Here is a 16796-nt window from a genome sequence, read left to right on the forward strand (position 1 = left end):
TAACTGGGAGAGGAGTGGTATTTGGACAGTAGGAATAGCATGTGCAAATGCCCTGAGGTAAGAGCAGGCTTGGTATACTCAAGGAACAGCAGGAAGGCGAGGGTGACCAGGGTGAAATGAACAAGGGGACAAATGGTGGGAGTGAGGTCAGAGGGACTGGAAGGGACAGATTCCGTAGGGCCACGTAGGCTGTGGTAGGGTCTCTGGATTTTATTTCAGGTGTGATGGGCAGCTGGCTTATGCATACTTTTAATTTGGTTCTGCGTCAAGGAAAAAGTTTGCCCTTCGGCTCAATTCCATGGCTAGAGCTCTGGAATTCCCTGGGAAAAGACTGCTCTAGGGGCAGCCAATTCCGCATCTCCTCCATAAGACCCCTGGATAATGAGGAGCACTTTGCAGACTTGTGCTCTTACCCAGTGATGGGGCTGCTTGAGTGGTACTGGGGTTTGAGTGTCCAATCTTGGTTTCAGCTCAAGTCATGATCTCAAGATTGTGGAATCCAGCCTTGCATCAGGCTCTGCACTCAGCATGGAGTCTGCTTGAGATTCTCTCTCCTGCTCTGTTTCCCTCTACCCCTCCTGCTCATGCCCTCTCCTTCAAATAAATAAACAAATCTTTAAAAAAAGGAAATAAAAAAAAAGGAATCTAACAATGCAGAAAGGGGAGTCTCTTTCTTCTGCGGTTTGAACCTATGGCCCTGTGACATCTTGGAACTCAAAATCCCGTAGGTACACTTGCCCAAGAGCTCCCGTGTGGTCTGTTTCTTTCTTCTTCTCATAGACACAAGGTCAAGTGCCTATATTTGTACTTATTTCCATAATCTTCAACGCAGTCCTGTTTGCCTTTATGTGTCTGTGCAAGAGTTTCTGCCCATCTCAAGCCTTTCCTGATGCCCAGAAATCATCCATACAGAGAGTGCAGTGTTCCCGCCGCACTCTCTGTAACCCCAGCTTTAGCAAGCGGAGTGTTGTGTTGTCGGTCTGTGTATCAGCAAGTTCCTCAGCAGCACACATCTATCCTAATTGATCTAGAATCCCTAGAACTTAGTGCACAGAGCTCAGCTATAAACATTACTGGTCAAGTAACGTAGAAGACTTGAAAAGATAGAATTCGAGAATTTGAGAGAAGGAAAGAGATGTCCACCTCACTATGGAGAAAGCCCCACGGAAAAATATTCTGGAGACCATGGGGGAAGAGCCAATAAAAGGGACTCTGCCCATTTTTTTTTTTTTTTCCCTGAAAGGAAGGATGTCTTTAAGTAGACAACGTGATTTTTTGGAAACCATATTAAGGATGTGTGGTGGGGGAAATGAAACCACTGAGTCTTTGGGATGCCCAAACTGGGCTTTTAGTTGGAGACAAAGTAATTTCAGCCTGTGGTTCACTTGAAAACTTTCGTCTTTCTGAGCTGCTGAGGTCTGGGGCTTCTCCGCTGGAGACAGGAGATAACCTACCTACAGCCAGAGGGTAAAATGATGGAGTAGAGATAGGAAACTCTTTGATATAGCATTTGTCAAATGCAGGGAAAGGTGGGAAGAGAGAGAGAGAGAGAGAGAAGGAAGAGGAGGAGAGGAAGGAGGAAGAACAAAGAGAAAGAAATGACTTCTCTCTTATTTTTCAGGTTCATTTGCTGTCCCTTGACACCTTCTGACAAGCTCATGATTATAAAGCTGAAACACTCAAATCTCTAGATTTATTGCTTCTGGATTCTATGTTGCCCCTCCTTACCTAGGATTGAACTGTCCCTTCAGAGCGCCTTGATGATCATCTCATAGCTGGGTGGAAAGCAGTACAAAGTCAACAGATTTAACCACTCAAGCTCACTTGAGACTCTGTGAAGAGGCTGCTCTTTGTCTACCAAATATCCCTTCTCTCTCTCTTATAAACAACCACAATTTTATGTGGGCAGCAACAAGCTGAGCCAGAAGACTACTTTTCCTAGACTTGCTTGTAGCATGGAGTAGCCCATGAAAAATGAGTTGTAGTCAATGGTGAAGTTTCCGGAAAGACTCATCTAGGAGGTACGCCTTTTTGGTTTTGGTTCTTCCTCCTTCAAGCTGCCTAGAACACAGATGTGAGGGCTGTACTGTGGGAGCCATATTGTGACATGGAAGTGACTTTGGGAATGGAGCCAAGGACTAAGAATGGTGGAACAGAAAAAGAGGAGGAGACCAAGTCCCTGATAACTTGGCACTATTACACCAGACCTGAACCACCTAGCGTCAGATTTACCTTATGAGAAACCAACTTCCATTTTGCTGAAGTGACTGTTTTTTGAGCTCTCTGTTATTTGCAAGGGAAGGTACTCATAAATGACGAAGACTCTTCAAGGCCATTTCCAGATTTGCCCATCATTACGACCTCTTTTCTGCTTATCGAGATTGAGTTGGACTAGCATCTCTGCCGTGACACTTTCTCCAGCTGACCCTGATTCTCCCAATCACCCCCTTCCCTTGATGGTGTTCAATCTACTATTCCCACTGTCTAATCTCCCCCACAGACAGTGAGCAGGAGCACATGAGTGAAAATAACAATGCTAAGTACATGACTCAGTTTCCCCTCAGATATCAGCACACTATAACGTATTGAGTGGGTTTTCTCAATAAAGACTAAATTGAGACTAAAGACATTCCTTGTCAAGCCCTGAAGAATGAACACTTTCCATCTATACCTCTTGAATAGTTTGGGGCCACAATTCTGGGCACATATTTCTCATACAGGAAGAACGGATTTTTTTTCTGATTATTTTTTCAACTTAGCCACGGGGGAACTATGTCAGCAGGTACCAGGAACAGGATATCGGGCTAGAAGGAACACCGCACTTCAGGATTTAGCTGTCATGGAAAAAAGAAGTTTGCCTCTTAGAGACTAGGAGAAAAGAGAAAATGAGGAGGGCACTGTGCTAGCCTCCAAGGATCAGAGGCAACTTTTCAGATAACCTTGGAAGGAAGCAAAAGACCTGAAATAAAAACATTTAGTGGGATGGGTGCTTGGCTGGCTCAGTCGGTGGAACACGTGACTCCTGATTTTGGGGTCATGAGTTTGAGCCCCACGTTAGGTGTAGAAATTACTAAAAGTAAATAAATAAATAAATAAATAAACATTAAAAAAAAACATTAAGTGGGGAAAAAAACACAAAAAATTATTACCAACATCTTGGTCATCTTGAAAAAAAATAAAGTGAGAAGTAAATTAATTGTTAGGCTAAAGAAGGGCAACAAAAAAACAAGAAACAAATGAAAAAACTCTGTAAAATGCATAAAATTAATTTAAAAAAAAAAAACAAAACAAAACTGCAAGACAAACACAAACCCTGATGCTTTAAGTTCTCCTAGGAAGAAATATCTTAGAAAATGCTAGTGATTTCCCAACAAGAAGGCTTCGCTGAATCAATTGACAGAGGAAAAGAGACGTAAGTAGCTCCTTCAAAGCGCTATGTGGAGAAAGTTGTGTGTTTTCCCACCTGGTTTTCCCCTGGGGAGACAGCCTGACTTGCGGGTCTGCAAACCTCAGAATCAGCAGAGGGTCTGGAGAGAGCTCAGAGGCTGACCTCACCTGTGGATGCCTTTACTCGTGCGGGTTTGCTCTTATGTCTGCCCTTCTCGGCGATGAGGAGGATGCTGTACTCCTTCCCCGGTTCCAGGCCTCTCAGGACATAGGACGTGGTGTCTCTCGGAAGCTTCATGTCCACCGGCTGGCCAGAGGGCAGGCTGTAGTTGAGGCGGTAATGGTCAAACTTGGCTAAAGGCCTCCTCCAGAGCAGGGTCAAGTTGGTCTCTGTGGTTTCAGAAACCCGCAGGTCCCTGGGTGCGTCCATGTCTGGGAGGAAAGCAGAGAGATGACCAGGCCTCAGGCTGGGAAGTAGGGCTGCTTTGGGTTAAGCATCCCAGCTCTGCCCTACCGGGGCTGTGTGGCTACAGGCAACTTCCTCATCTGGGTCTGTTTTCACATTTTGGAAGATTAAAAAGGATATAGTGGCATATATCCATACCATGAAATACTACTCAGTTAAAAGCATGTAAAAAGAACTGACTGTTGACATAAGGAACAATTTGAACAGACCTCGGACCTTGAGAGAATTACAGGGAGTGAAAAAGCCTCTCTCTGCAGGTTGCATTCTCTGTATGATTCCTTATATGTAGCATTCTTGAAATAACAACAGTACAGAGATGAAGACTGGGGATTGCCCAGGGCTAGGGAGAGAGGGAGAGGGGGAAGGAGTTGCCTGTGGCTATTAAAAAAGGGGACAAAAGCGACCCTAGTGATGGAACTATTCTGTGTCTTAACCATACTGGTGGCTGAGAAAAGCTGCTCAGGATAAAACTGTGTAGGGCTAAGTACACCCACCTACAAAAATGAGTTGCATGTACTGCCTGGTGAAATATCCATAAAGCTGATAGATTGTGTCAATGTCATTTTCCTGGTTGTGATATTGTTCAATGATTACACAGTTGTTAACCATTGGAGGAAACTGGGCAAAGGGTTTAGGGGGAATCTCTCTGTATCATTTCTCACAACAGCACACGAATTGACAATTACCTCCAAAGAAAAAGATAAAAAAGAGTGTGTGGGGCACCTGGGTGGCTCAGTCTGTTAAGCAACTACCTTCAGCTCAGGTCATGATCCCAGGGTCCTGGGATGGAGGCCTGCATCGAGCTTCCTGCTCACTGGGGAGTCTGCTTCTCCCTCTCCCTGACTCTCTGCCTACTTATGATTTCTCTCTCTCCTCTGTCAAATACTAAATAAAAATCTTAAAAAAAAAAGGGTGTGTGTGCAAGTGGTCAGCATTGGGTCCTGCATAATGGGGAAGCTCCATGAGGCATGACCTTCATCCCCTTTGCACACCAGACCCCTTTTCTTCACAGTGACTGGGGGAAGGATGGAGGAGGCTGGTGGAGAAGTAGAGGGAAAAGTTTTCTTTTAACAAATTTTTCAGGGAAGGGGGAACACTTGAGCAAAGAATCAATGGCTTCAAACCAGACAGCTCCTTCCTCATCACCCTCTTCCAGAGCCTGGAGCTTCACGATGAAAAGTAAGAGCACAGTCTGTCTGAAACTATGTCCCTGCTACTTACTGTCTGTAGGACAAGGGTATACTATGAAAGTCAGGTGTTTCCTAAAAGAAAACCTTCCAGATGTGTTTTGATCAGACTGTGGTTTATTTAAAAAAAAAAAAAAGAAAGAAAGAAAGAAAGAAAGAAAAAGAACTGATTACGAACTTAAAAAAAAAGTTTGCAGGTTTCTTATAAAATCTGGTTCCAATTTCTCATAAAAAAAAAATCTCATTCTCCTTTACGATCATTTAGACGTGGTGTGCTTATGTTACTTTTGAATTGGACATCTGAGCTAGATGATCCTAGGGGCCGCTTTCTCCTCTGTGCATCTACTGTTTCTTTCCAAATAGGTTTTCCGCCTCCTGGGCCCCAGTGCATCTGCCAGCGCCAGCCCAGAGGTGGTGGGGACCAATGGATGTCTCACCTGTGGCCGCATTGATGGTGGCGGGATCACTCTCCTTGTCAGCCTTCACAGCAGACACTCCGATCCCATATTCAGTTCCCGGCCTCAAACCTAAGGGAGAACGTGCAGGTGGATATTTAGCCCCAAACTGGAAAGACTTTCAGAGGATCATGAAGACAGTCCCGAGCTGTCTGTCACTGAAGCCTCTGATCTCTCCGTGTCTGGTAGGTTCTACAGACTGCCTCGCTGAAGTCCGAGTGAGAGAATTGCTGGGAACTGCGCCTCTTTCTCTCTGTGGAGGGCTGCAAAATGGGGACATGCCCCACCCCTCCCAACCCGGTGTGCGGGTGAGCTGGGTCTGGGAGGCAGAGCTCACCAGTGAGCGTGGCTTTGGTGGTGGCTTGCTGGCTCCGTGGGACTTCGACCTCGGCGTGGTCACCTCCCGAGATGGGTGCATACTTAATTCTGTAACGGTCAGGGGCCGCCTTGCCGTTCTTCCATTCCAGGGTGATACTGTTGTCCGTCTGGGAGACGCGACGGAGGTTCCTAGGAGCATCCAGGCCTGTTTGGAAGAGGAAGGGACATTTGCACTGAAAACGCCAGGCACTAGGAGAGTGGGAGTCTGACAATTCAAGCTGAGATGTGAAAGGCACCTGCCACTGGAGAAAAAATGGCAACAGCCCCCCCGCCCCAACTCAATACCCGACGGACAGATCTAACAAATACTGCATCTCGGGCACCTCCTTTGTCATTATTTTATTTTATTTATTTGTTTACCTCTCCCCGTTATTAATGTGTGTGATACTCTAGTCATTTTCATGCTCCTCAGATTTTATGCTTAAAAAAACTACACAGAGGGGCGCCTGGGTGGCTCAGTGGGTTAAAGTCTCTGCCTTTGGCTCAGGTCATGGTCCCAGGGTCCTGGGATCGAGTCCCGCATCGGGCTCTCTGCTCAGCAGGGAGCCTGCTTCCCTTCCTCTCTCTCTGCCTGCCTCTCTGCCTAACTTGTGATCTCTGTCTGCCAAATAAATAAATAAAATCTTAAAAAAAACAACTACACAGAAACTTACGAATAAGGTCTGTAAGAACTGGTCTGCTGTGCCCATCTCTGTATTTCTAATAATTCATACATTACTGAGCTCTGAAAAAATATTTATTGACTCAATGATTGATGGATCTGTTGGGACTTCTAAGAAAATGCCACAGGGGTGCCCGGCTGGCTCAGTCAGTAAGTCTCCGTTTTCAGCTTGGGTCATGATCTCAAGGGCCTGGATGAAACCACATGTTGGGCTCCGTGCTCAGCTGGGAGTCGGCTTCAGGGTTTTCTCTCTCCCTCTCCCTCTGCCTCTACCCTCACTCGTGCTCTCTCTCTCAAATAATAAAATCTTTTAAAAAAAAGGAATGCCACAGGCATCTTTGTTATTCATGCTTTCCATAAACTGTCTTTTATTATGGAAATATTTACATGAATTTTATTTTAATCAGAACTTCTTTTATCGGAGATTGTCAGACCAGCACCTTCCCAGTATGCTTTTGTGAGTGTGTGTGTGTGTGTGTGTGTTTTAGAAGGTTATTTGGATAGAGTTTTTTTTTTCTTGAAAAAGTTGATCAATTACTACAATATTTTTAAACAAACATTTAAAGGAATGAAATTTCCCTTTCTATTGTCTATTTCTATTTCTACTGTCAGAGGAGCCTGGAAGGTACCCCAGCGGAGTGGGATGGAAGTCTCACAACCCTTCTTTCCTGGCTGTTCACCAGGCAAGGCCCACTACCTGTTGTGAAGGTCTCCTTGGCCGGGTTGCTGGACATGTCACCCCTGCGGGAGATGAGGGACACCTCATACTCGGTGTCCGGCTTCAGGTTACCGATGGAGTACTGGTTCTCATCCTGGGTGAGATCAATGGTGGTGCGGTCGCCGGGCACGTCTTTGATCCCGTAGGAGAGCTCAATGCCATCGATCTCGGCCAGGGGCTTGAACCAGGTGATCAGGGCTGTGGTGTCCGTGACATCTTTCACCTCAATCTGGCTGGGGGCATCCAAGCCTGTGACGGGCAGACAGCAGAGTGGTTTCAGAGACTGGGGCCGGGGCCACGAGCTGAGCAGAGAGGGGTTTGCAGCCATCCAGCTCCATGCATGGACAGATCAGTGTCTACTAACCATCTGACCTTCTTTTGTCTTTCTGAGTCTTCATTTCCCATTTGACAAGCTCTAGATAGGGAGGATGACAACTACCTTGCAGGGCTTGTTGTTTTTTGAACAAGAAAGGAGATAATGTTTGCAAAGCACCCAGCACAGAGCCTGGAGCATGGCAGTCACACGATAAATGGTCGTTGTCCTGTTATTATTATCGTTACCATGCTCATGAGTTAAGAAACAAGCTTGGGGCCTTTTTCAGTTAAAAAAACATTGATTTACATCTGAAACTAATGATGTACTATAAGTGGGTTAATTGAATTTAAATTAAAAATTTTAAATAAAATTTAAATTATAAAAACAAAAACCAAAAAAACATTGATTTAATCTCTCTGGCTTTTTTAAATAGGCAAAAATCCCTGGATGGTTGATCAGAATTATGGAGCTCCAAAAGTGAGGCCACCCTTGGCTTGCCCGGGTATGGAGAGTTACTTGTGAGGAAAGAATTCAGGCAGAGAGCCATGGCTTGTCCCAAGCCTCGCCATCTCTGTGCCTTCACCTCAGCCTCCTCCTGTCCCACCCAGCCTTGTGCTGTCATGTGTGAGCGTTGTGTTGTGACTGCAGGCGCGGCATGCTGCTTCTCCCCTCCTGGCCTCTGCATTTGCTTTTCCTGAGATTGCCCCTCCCCCTGGAAAAATCTCCTAGTCATCCCTCAAAACCCCACTTACATGTCACTTCCTAATGAGAGTCCTCTTTGACCCTTGTTGTAATCAGGTGAACACATACACCCTCCCCAGCAAGTACAAAGGTTCAGTTTATGTAAGATGGGTAAGTTCTAGGGATGTGCCCGACAACAAAGGGACCAGAGGGAAAACTACTCATGAAGAGAGCAGATCACATTCTAAGTGGTCTTAGCACAATTATAAATAAGAGAATAAAAAAAAATCCTAATACACTTTTTTCACTGTTCTGTAACATATTTCTCTACAGTTTATGTATTATTCAACTTAGATAGGGTCTAAATTCATTTATTTGGAGAGTGGGTCTTTGACCTCCTTTTTATCCCCAGCATAGCATCAGACTTTGTCATTTATGTCTGAATTCTTTTTTTCTAATTATATAAACAATTTTAATGCAAACATTAAAACTGACCGAGAATTTGGCAAATGCCTAAAATTAAGAAGGCATCCAGGCAATGTTTCTTTGTTTCTTCAATTTAAAAAGAGCTACATTTGTGTTTTTAGCGCTGGTTTAGGAAACAATTAGGAAAGTTCCTTTCCAATGAAAGGAACTTCAGCGTTATATAGGGAATGAGGAAGAATAAGTCCTATCTGACTAGGAGAAACCTGCAGAGTCTATCTTTTGAATTCTAAGCATTCATCCATCAGTCTCAGCCTACAGACAATGAACCCATAGAATGCGCAATGAAAACAAAGTTACAATTCAACAGTGAAGCTGTCTGTCCCGTGTTCTTACAGGTGTTAGCAAGCATCCCGACCACACCTGCTCCTGTCCTTAGCAGCCCTTTCGTAAGAAGTCGGGGTTGAGTCGAGCTCACTGATCACCCCCGCATCCCCCAGATTTGGGATCCTTGAACAGAGGGACCTAGTACTGCTGTGGTTTACTATGCCAAGCGCAGTGCTCTGTCATGTAGGTCTTAACTCTCCTGACGACCCTGCAAGGACACTATAAACCCACATTCCTGATGGCAGGCCATAGGCTTAGAGAAGTAGAACTCCACAAGGTGATGTGAGCAGCGAAGCTGGAATTCACATTCAGGTCTGCTTGGGTCCAAAGCCCATACCCTTGCTCCTTTAAATGTGAACGTCTCTCAAAAGCATCCAGGTGCCAGAAATGGTTGTAATACAGCCTTATACAGATACCGTGTGAAGGAGCCAAAAATGCTTTGTCACCCGAACTTTGAGGTCCTATAAACCTGGATAAAGTTCAGCCAGCAGCAAAATGAACATGGAAATGTCTGCCCCTCAGTGCCGATATTTATGTGAGACTAGGGAATTCAGGTGTTCAGATGTTTGTCCTGCAAGCAGAATAAAGCAGCTAATCCCCAGAAGTAAATTAAAAAGCAAGGGGCAGATGAATGTGTTTTGGAGTTTCGGTGTGCCCTCTCTACAGCAGGTAAGCATTTGCTGGATCTTTTCTATGCCTTTCTGGTGATCTAATGATTTTTTCCTGTCGATACCTGCTCTCTACCTACCACAGAGGGATGGTGTCAGAATGATGGAAAACACTTGTCTATAGAGGAGACAATCTAGGAGTTGGCTCTGAGGCAAAATGTGCAAATATTTAAATGCAAGATGTTCTTTCTTGTCATTAGTCAACAGGTTTAAATTTTCCAACGACCTCCTGCCAAAAAGAATCAATCCCTTAAACAGTTGGCACAGATGCTATCTCGAAGAAGATGGAAAGGTTTTCCCAAATGGCAATGCAAAAATAATTTTATTTATTTATTTATTGGTGTTCAAAATTTGGCTTCTTGGTAGAACAACTCCAAATCCAGATTTTCTTTTTCCTCCTCACCAAAGGCTCTAGTAGTGCCAAATTCTATTCTACCCCCAAGAAGTTCTGACATCTTTATTATTGAGTGACATCTAATGTATGTTCCTACTGGAGATACGGGATGAACATTCTACGGAGATCAGCGCCTCATCAGTGCCGGTGGAAAAGGGGGTGAGAGTTAGAAAACTGACCCTCACTGACAATTGTGACCCTGTGGTGGCCCCCAGGTGTTCACCATGTGGCGTCTGTTAAACTGATTGCGAAGCCCTAAGCCTCAGTTTCTATTCTTGAAAAATAATAACAATAATATTTGCCCAACCTCTTTCCCAAGACCGGTGTATCAGATTAGATGATGTGGTAGGTTATTTATAATGGTCTCTCTTACTGATCTTCCTGTACCTGTGCCTGCCCTGACATGTCACTCTGAGGCTCCTTTCATCAAGGCATGGATCTGTTTCCCGCTCCTTACATCTGGACTGGCCTTGAGATGTGCTTTGACGGAGTGATACAGGGCTCAGCTGCCGTGTGAGTAGGCCCAGGTTGGCCTACAGAGGCCACCCTCGGCCAACCAGCCCCCAGCCCACACAATGCAGAAGCGAGCCCGCTCCAAAACAGAATCGCCCAGCTGAGCCCAACCCCAAATCAGCAACGTGCAGAACTATTGTTTTAAACCACGGAGTCTGGGGCTTGTTCTTTATGTAGCAAAACCTGGTTGATGCAGAAGCTCTGTAAGAGGAAATGTTATCCAGAGGAGGCACTGTGGGGCACGGTCAGCTTTATCACAGGGTCCGTGCTATTAAAGGTGATACTCACGGGTGGTGGTCACCCTCTTCAGACCCGGGCCCCGTGTATTGTTTTTCACGATGTGCAGAGAGATCTCATATTCTTGCCCGGGAGCTAGGCCCGTCTGCCGGTATGTGGTCTCTGGCCTCCTCAGGCTTTTGGTGATCTCTCCCTCATCTTCTTTATTCTGAAAGACAGGAGAGAGTCTTGGTAAGACCTAAAGAAGGTTCCGGCCTCTTCTCATCTGTCGCTCGCTCCTTCTGCATCCACTCCTTCCCTGAGCTCTCCCTAGCCAGCAGATCAGCATGGCAGAGGATGCACGGGGGATAAGGACGTCTCTCGAGTTGGCTTCTGCCTCTTGTAAACCTCTGTACTCACTCCTTGGACACTCAAGGCAAGTGCCAGAATGTGAGAGCCAAAGCAGTCCAGAGCCACAGATTCAATCCTTCCTTTGACAGTCTGAGAAGCGAGCATCAGAGAAGTTGTGGGGCTGTCCCACTGGCCAGCTGGTTAGTGCCAGAGCCTGGGCTCGGACTCAGGAACCTACTTCCCAGAGAGAAGGGATACTGCAGGTCAGATATGCTTGGGGGCATCTGGAGACAGAGCTCATTTGTTCTCTTCTGAGTAGACGTTTCCCAGACTATGAGGAGCAAGCAGACAGCTCAGCATCTGTTTGAGCTCACAGCCCTAAGGGCTATGCTTACTGACTCCTTAAAATCACTTAGGATGTATTTGCAGACATGCAGGGACTAACTAACCACAGCCCTGTCCCCCACCAGAAGCGAAGGCAATAACATTGATATAAAAGTCCGTAGAGTCCCCAGACCATCGTTCTGATCCTTGATGTCAAATATGCCCGCTCCTCTGTGCCCCTTACCATATTCCGAAAGATGATCTCCCAGGTTTCAAAAGCAATGTCCAGAGGATCCCACTCCACTTCCACAGATGTCTCCTTGATGGACTTGAACTTTAGGCCTTCAGGCGCAGGCAGGTCTGTCAGGAAGAGCAGAGGGAAGGATGGCTGCATGTTGCGGGGGGGGGGGGGGGGGTTGACGGTAGACACAGCGGTAATTCCCCTGAACCCCACCGGTGGGTGCCCCACCCCTGTCAGAGCTGGATTCTATTTCTGACTACTTGTGGGATGCTGTTCACTGTGAGGCAGTGTGACAGTTAGCATTGGGACCCACCATAGGATTAAATCCTGGCAGTTTCATATGGTGAAGCCGTATGAACCCAGGGTTTGGAATGAGAGGGACTTGGGCTCAAATCTAGGCTCCGCGTTACAAGTTGTGCGTGCATGGGCGAATTGCAGGAAGTGCTCTAAGCCTCACCTTCTTCATTTGGGAGGAAGAGGTAAGTAGGCCTGTTCTTGGGAACGTTTTGAGGACTGAGTAATACACTGCATGTCGACCACTGGGCATGGTTCCTGGTGCACAGCACATTTCAATACGTGGCAGCCAATGTTATAGTTACTAAGCAAAAATAAGGACCAATTTCTAGCCTTGCTTTTTAGGTATGAAGGGAATTATACTGATGTTGGATTCTTAAAGGAAGAACTTGAACCCTAAGCTCCATAGAAAGCTCCATAGAAAGGAAACAGTAGAATAGAACGGGTAAGAGCATAAACCTGCAACAAGACTTCCAGGGTTCAAATCCCATCTCTGCCACTTATTAAGAGTCTGATTTGGGAGGAGATGCTGAACATTTGGTCTCAGTTTTCTCATCTATAGAAAGGGTTAATAATTGTCCTTATCTCATAGGGTTATTGTGAGTTAATGAATTATTGTGAGTTAATGAATTATTGTGAGTTAAATGAATTGGTAGGCAAGGGATTTCTTTAAAAAAAAAATTCAGTGGGCTTAACTGGATCCCAGGGTCTTAACTGGTGCAATGATGAAAGGGCAGCTATGCTGCTACGGGGATGAAGGGAAGCAGTGACTTGTGGGGGTGGGTTAAGCACTGGGCAAGACAAGGGCAGCAGACGCTGCTGGGGGTGGAGGTGGGTTCTGCAAACTCACACGTGGCCACCCTGGCGCTGACGGGAATGCTCTTCTTGTTTTCCAGGATGGCGAAGACGCGGATAAAGTACTCCACGCCTGGCTCCAGCTCCCGGATGGTGGTGGATGTCTGGTCCCCAGGCACGCGGAACTGCATTTCCAGGCCGTCCTCGTGGGTGGGTGTGTACATGACCAGGTACTCTGTGACCCGCATCTCGTTGTCCCAGGCCAGGTTTACAGTCTCTTCAGTTACTTCTGTCACGATGAGGTCTTTGGGAGGGGACACTGGCAGGAAGACAAAAGGATAGCTTGGGTCAGGTAGTGTCAGTAAGGTCCTCTACAAATTCTCTCTCTAGGTTTGTTTGCCTTCGGTTGTCCCTTCCACTGCCAATCACTGAGCCCTAAAATCCAGCTTCCGTTTCCTAAAATGAAAACCTCATCAAGAGCCTCCTGCTGTGATTCACTTTGAAAACCTTTGGTGACTTTCAGGCTATAGTGCTGGGTCTGCAGGGTGTCCTTCAGGTTTCTTTGTGATCTGACCCTTCCGACTTCTCTACTCTCTGGACCTTAGTTCAGATTCGGGCCATTAGCATGGGCACAGGTAGCCTAAACTTGGCTCCCTGTTCTGAACTCGAGGTCATACATCGTTAGTGCTGGAAGGGTTTCTGGGGCTCATTTGGTCCAATTCTTTCATCTTCTAGGTATGATTGAAGCAGAGGGACTGGCCCAACTTTGCTTCTCTCATCAAATTTGGGACTCACACCTCCTCCCTGCCAGCCTAGTGTTCTTTCCAACCAGGCTTCCCTGCCTTGGGCCCATTAAACACATTTATTTATTCATATCAATGATACCTTTAATTGGGACAGAAATTCTCTATTACAACAAGTATAGTCTGGTGGCTGATAGGAGTGCAAAGAAGACCCTCGGTGAACATGAGCATTATCATTCTTTGTTGTATTTTCACTCAATCCAGGTTTATTGAGCTCTTACTGTATACTGTGCCTTGTGCTGTTAGGATAGCACTCCTTGAAGGAGCTCATAATCCTTGGGATTGAAGACAGTCATGAAAAAATGAGTTAAGAGATGGGTCTACCTTGCAAGTGATTAATTAGCATTTACTCACTAGCTGAGTGTGCGTGTAGAACAGTTTTATGTAATCTCACTGTCCATTCAATTGAACTGAATTTTTGCTCTCATCCAAATAGAGGGATTTAGGTTATTTTTGGCTCGGTGTCAGTGGGGAGTAGATGAGAAGGTTCATATTTGGCAAAAAGACTGTTTTCATTTCATCTACCTCCCCACGGGGCACTGGGTGTTACACTCCGTGCAGACTAGATAGGTAGACTCAAATAACAGTTCTAGAATGCACCAGATACGAGTGCTTGGGAAAATTCTATGAGCCTCTGAGCCTTCTAATAGGCAGCCCTGTGACAGGTGAGTAACGCGAGCCCCTGCAATGGTGTGTGTGTGCCCCCGGGCATGGGCACAGGTGTAATAGGACACATAGCTCTTCACCCCGCACCGGGGCCGCTTCCGAACCAATAGCAGGTGGCTCAGCTCCGGGACTCACCCTCGGAGCAGTCGTCCCCGGCGTAGCCCTCGCTGCAGATGCAGCGGCCCTCCACGCACTGGCCCCAGCCGCTGCAGTCATTGGGGCAGGAGCGCCGCCCGCAGTCGGGACCCGCGAAGCCCTCCTGGCAGACGCATTGCCCGTCCTCGCAGCGGCCGCGGCCGTGGCAGTCGCTGGGACACCTCCGCTCCTGGCACGTGGCGCCCATGAAACCCTCGTGGCACACGCACTGCCCGTTCACACAGCGGCCGTGGCCGTGGCAGTCGTCGGGGCACGCGAGGTCTGCGCAGTCGGGGCCGGTGAAGCCATGTTCACACTCGCAGCGCCCGTCCACGCAGCGGCCGCGGCTGCTACAGTCCCGGGGGCAGCGCAGGTCCCGGCAGTCTTCCCCCGTGTAGCCGTCGTCGCAGACACACATGCCGTTCACGCAGCGGCCGTGCTGGTGGCAGTCGTTGGGGCAGCTCATGTCGCTGCAGTCGTAGCCCTGGAAGCCCGGCTCGCACACGCACTTGCCCTGGACGCAGCGGCCCCGGCTGTGACAGTCGTTGGGGCACCGCAGCTGGCCGCAGTCCTCCCCTGTGTGGCCCTCGTCGCACACGCACTGCCCGTTGACGCAGCGGCCGAGACCGCTGCAGCCATTGGGACACTGGAGCTCACCGCAGTCCGCTCCCGTGAAGCCGGCGTCACACTCACACTGGCCGTCCACGCAGCGGCCGTGCTGGTTGCAGTCGGCGGGACACCTTTTCTCGCTGCAGTCAGGCCCGGCAAAGCCCGGGTCGCACACGCACTGGCCCTGCTCGCAGCGGCCGTGGCCGGTGCAGGCGTTCGGGCAGCTGAGCTGGCCGCAGTCCTCGCCCGTGAAGCCCCGCTCGCAGTAGCAGGTGCCGTTGACGCAGCGGCCGCGGTCGAAGCAGTCGTTGGGGCAGATGAGCTCGCTGCAGTCCTCCCCGGTGAAGCCCTCGTCACACACACACTCGTTCTCCACGCACCGCCCGCGGCCGTGGCAGTTGTTGAGACAGAGCGGCTCGTTGCAGTCGTCGCCCGCGAAGCCGTCCTGGCACACGCAGCGGCCGTCCACGCAGCGGCCGTGCTCCTCGCTGCACGCCACCGGGCACAGCTCCCGGCTGCAGTCGGCCCCCGCGTAGCCTTCGAAACACGCGCAGACCCCGCCCACGCACTTGCCCTGGTCGTTGCAGTCGCCGGGGCAGGCCGGCTGGCTGCAGTCCTCCCCCGTGAAGCCCTCGTCGCACACGCACTGTCCATCCACGCACTGGCCGCGCAGGCGACAGTTGCCAGGACATTCGGGCTCCGAGCAGTTGGGGCCCTTCCATCCGGGCTCGCACACACAGCCGCAACCTTCCGCGCTGAAGTTCCCGTGGCCGCTGCAGAAGGGCCTAGTGTCCAGGCGGCCTGCAACGAGAGAGCAGAGGCCGGCAGCTGAGCACAAGCAGTGGCTTTCTCTGTTACCACCCGCCGGACCCTGATTCCAACGCAGCCAGAAGATGGTGGCACCCTCGGGTCCCATCTGGCTTGAAAACTAGTTGCCTCAGGTGTGAAATCAGAGGGAACTGACATCCCATTAGAGAAGGCGTGAATTCTTCACCTGTACTCTCTGAAACCCGGGACTCCTGGGGAAAGACTATGTACTTACGTCTGTGTGTGTGTGTGTGTGTTTTCCACCCCTGGGGAGGGGATCCGTAGTTTTTATCGAATTTTCAAGTATACCCATGACCCGGGTGATTATAAATCACTGCCTCGTGGAATGTATTAGGCTGGGCTATGTAATTTCTCCTGCACCTAGCCAAGGTCAGGCACATAAGAGAATAATTGTTTCACACAAGAAATATTTGTTGAACTGAACTCAATTCTGATTCTGGCTCCATAGTGGTGCTGCATTTGGAAAACGAGTTAGATACTCTGGACATCAGTTTCTTCATCAGTCAATGGGACCAACAGCCTGCTTCCCTGGGGTGTATCAGGGTTAAGTGAGGACATTACAGACCTACTGTTGTTCTCATTGTGATCTTCTCTTGCAGAGTTTTTTGGGTTGACTCAAGTCAGTATGTGGATCTACGTGACCGAACTTTATGATTTTCCATTACTGAAATGAGGCAGCATAGGAATGGCTTTCTAATTCTGTCGGTACAGCTTCTAATGTGGCTCTGCCTCCACAATGCTCATGTGTGTCTAGCTTTTTCCTTCCCATCCTAAAGGTTGCAGTGGTGGGTGAATCTGAGGAAGACATGGTCAGGGCTGACACGCCTCCAACTCTTTGAAGTCTGCCTCATGTCTTGGCTCAGCTTGCAGGAGTGGTTGGCGTAGTCTCCATGGAGCCAG

General features: G+C 48.2%; 1 protein-coding gene across 1 annotated transcript in view; it reads right to left on the reverse strand.

The window, feature by feature from the left end:
* TNC (tenascin C) overlaps positions 1–16796 on the reverse strand; it is a 91105-nt gene that overhangs the window by 45533 nt on the left and 28776 nt on the right. The window contains exons 3-10 of the mRNA XM_080820770.1: positions 14460–15869; positions 12911–13174; positions 11770–11885; positions 10923–11079; positions 7232–7501; positions 5833–6018; positions 5478–5567; positions 3556–3819 (exon numbers count right to left, since the gene is read on the reverse strand). Of these exons, the coding sequence (XP_080676896.1) occupies positions 3556–3819; positions 5478–5567; positions 5833–6018; positions 7232–7501; positions 10923–11079; positions 11770–11885; positions 12911–13174; positions 14460–15869 (2757 nt within the window). The remainder of the gene's footprint in view (positions 1–3555; positions 3820–5477; positions 5568–5832; positions 6019–7231; positions 7502–10922; positions 11080–11769; positions 11886–12910; positions 13175–14459; positions 15870–16796) is intronic.

Source organism: Martes martes (genome assembly GCF_963455335.1).
Source record: "Martes martes genome assembly, chromosome: 12".
Lineage (NCBI taxonomy): Eukaryota > Metazoa > Chordata > Mammalia > Carnivora > Mustelidae > Martes > Martes martes.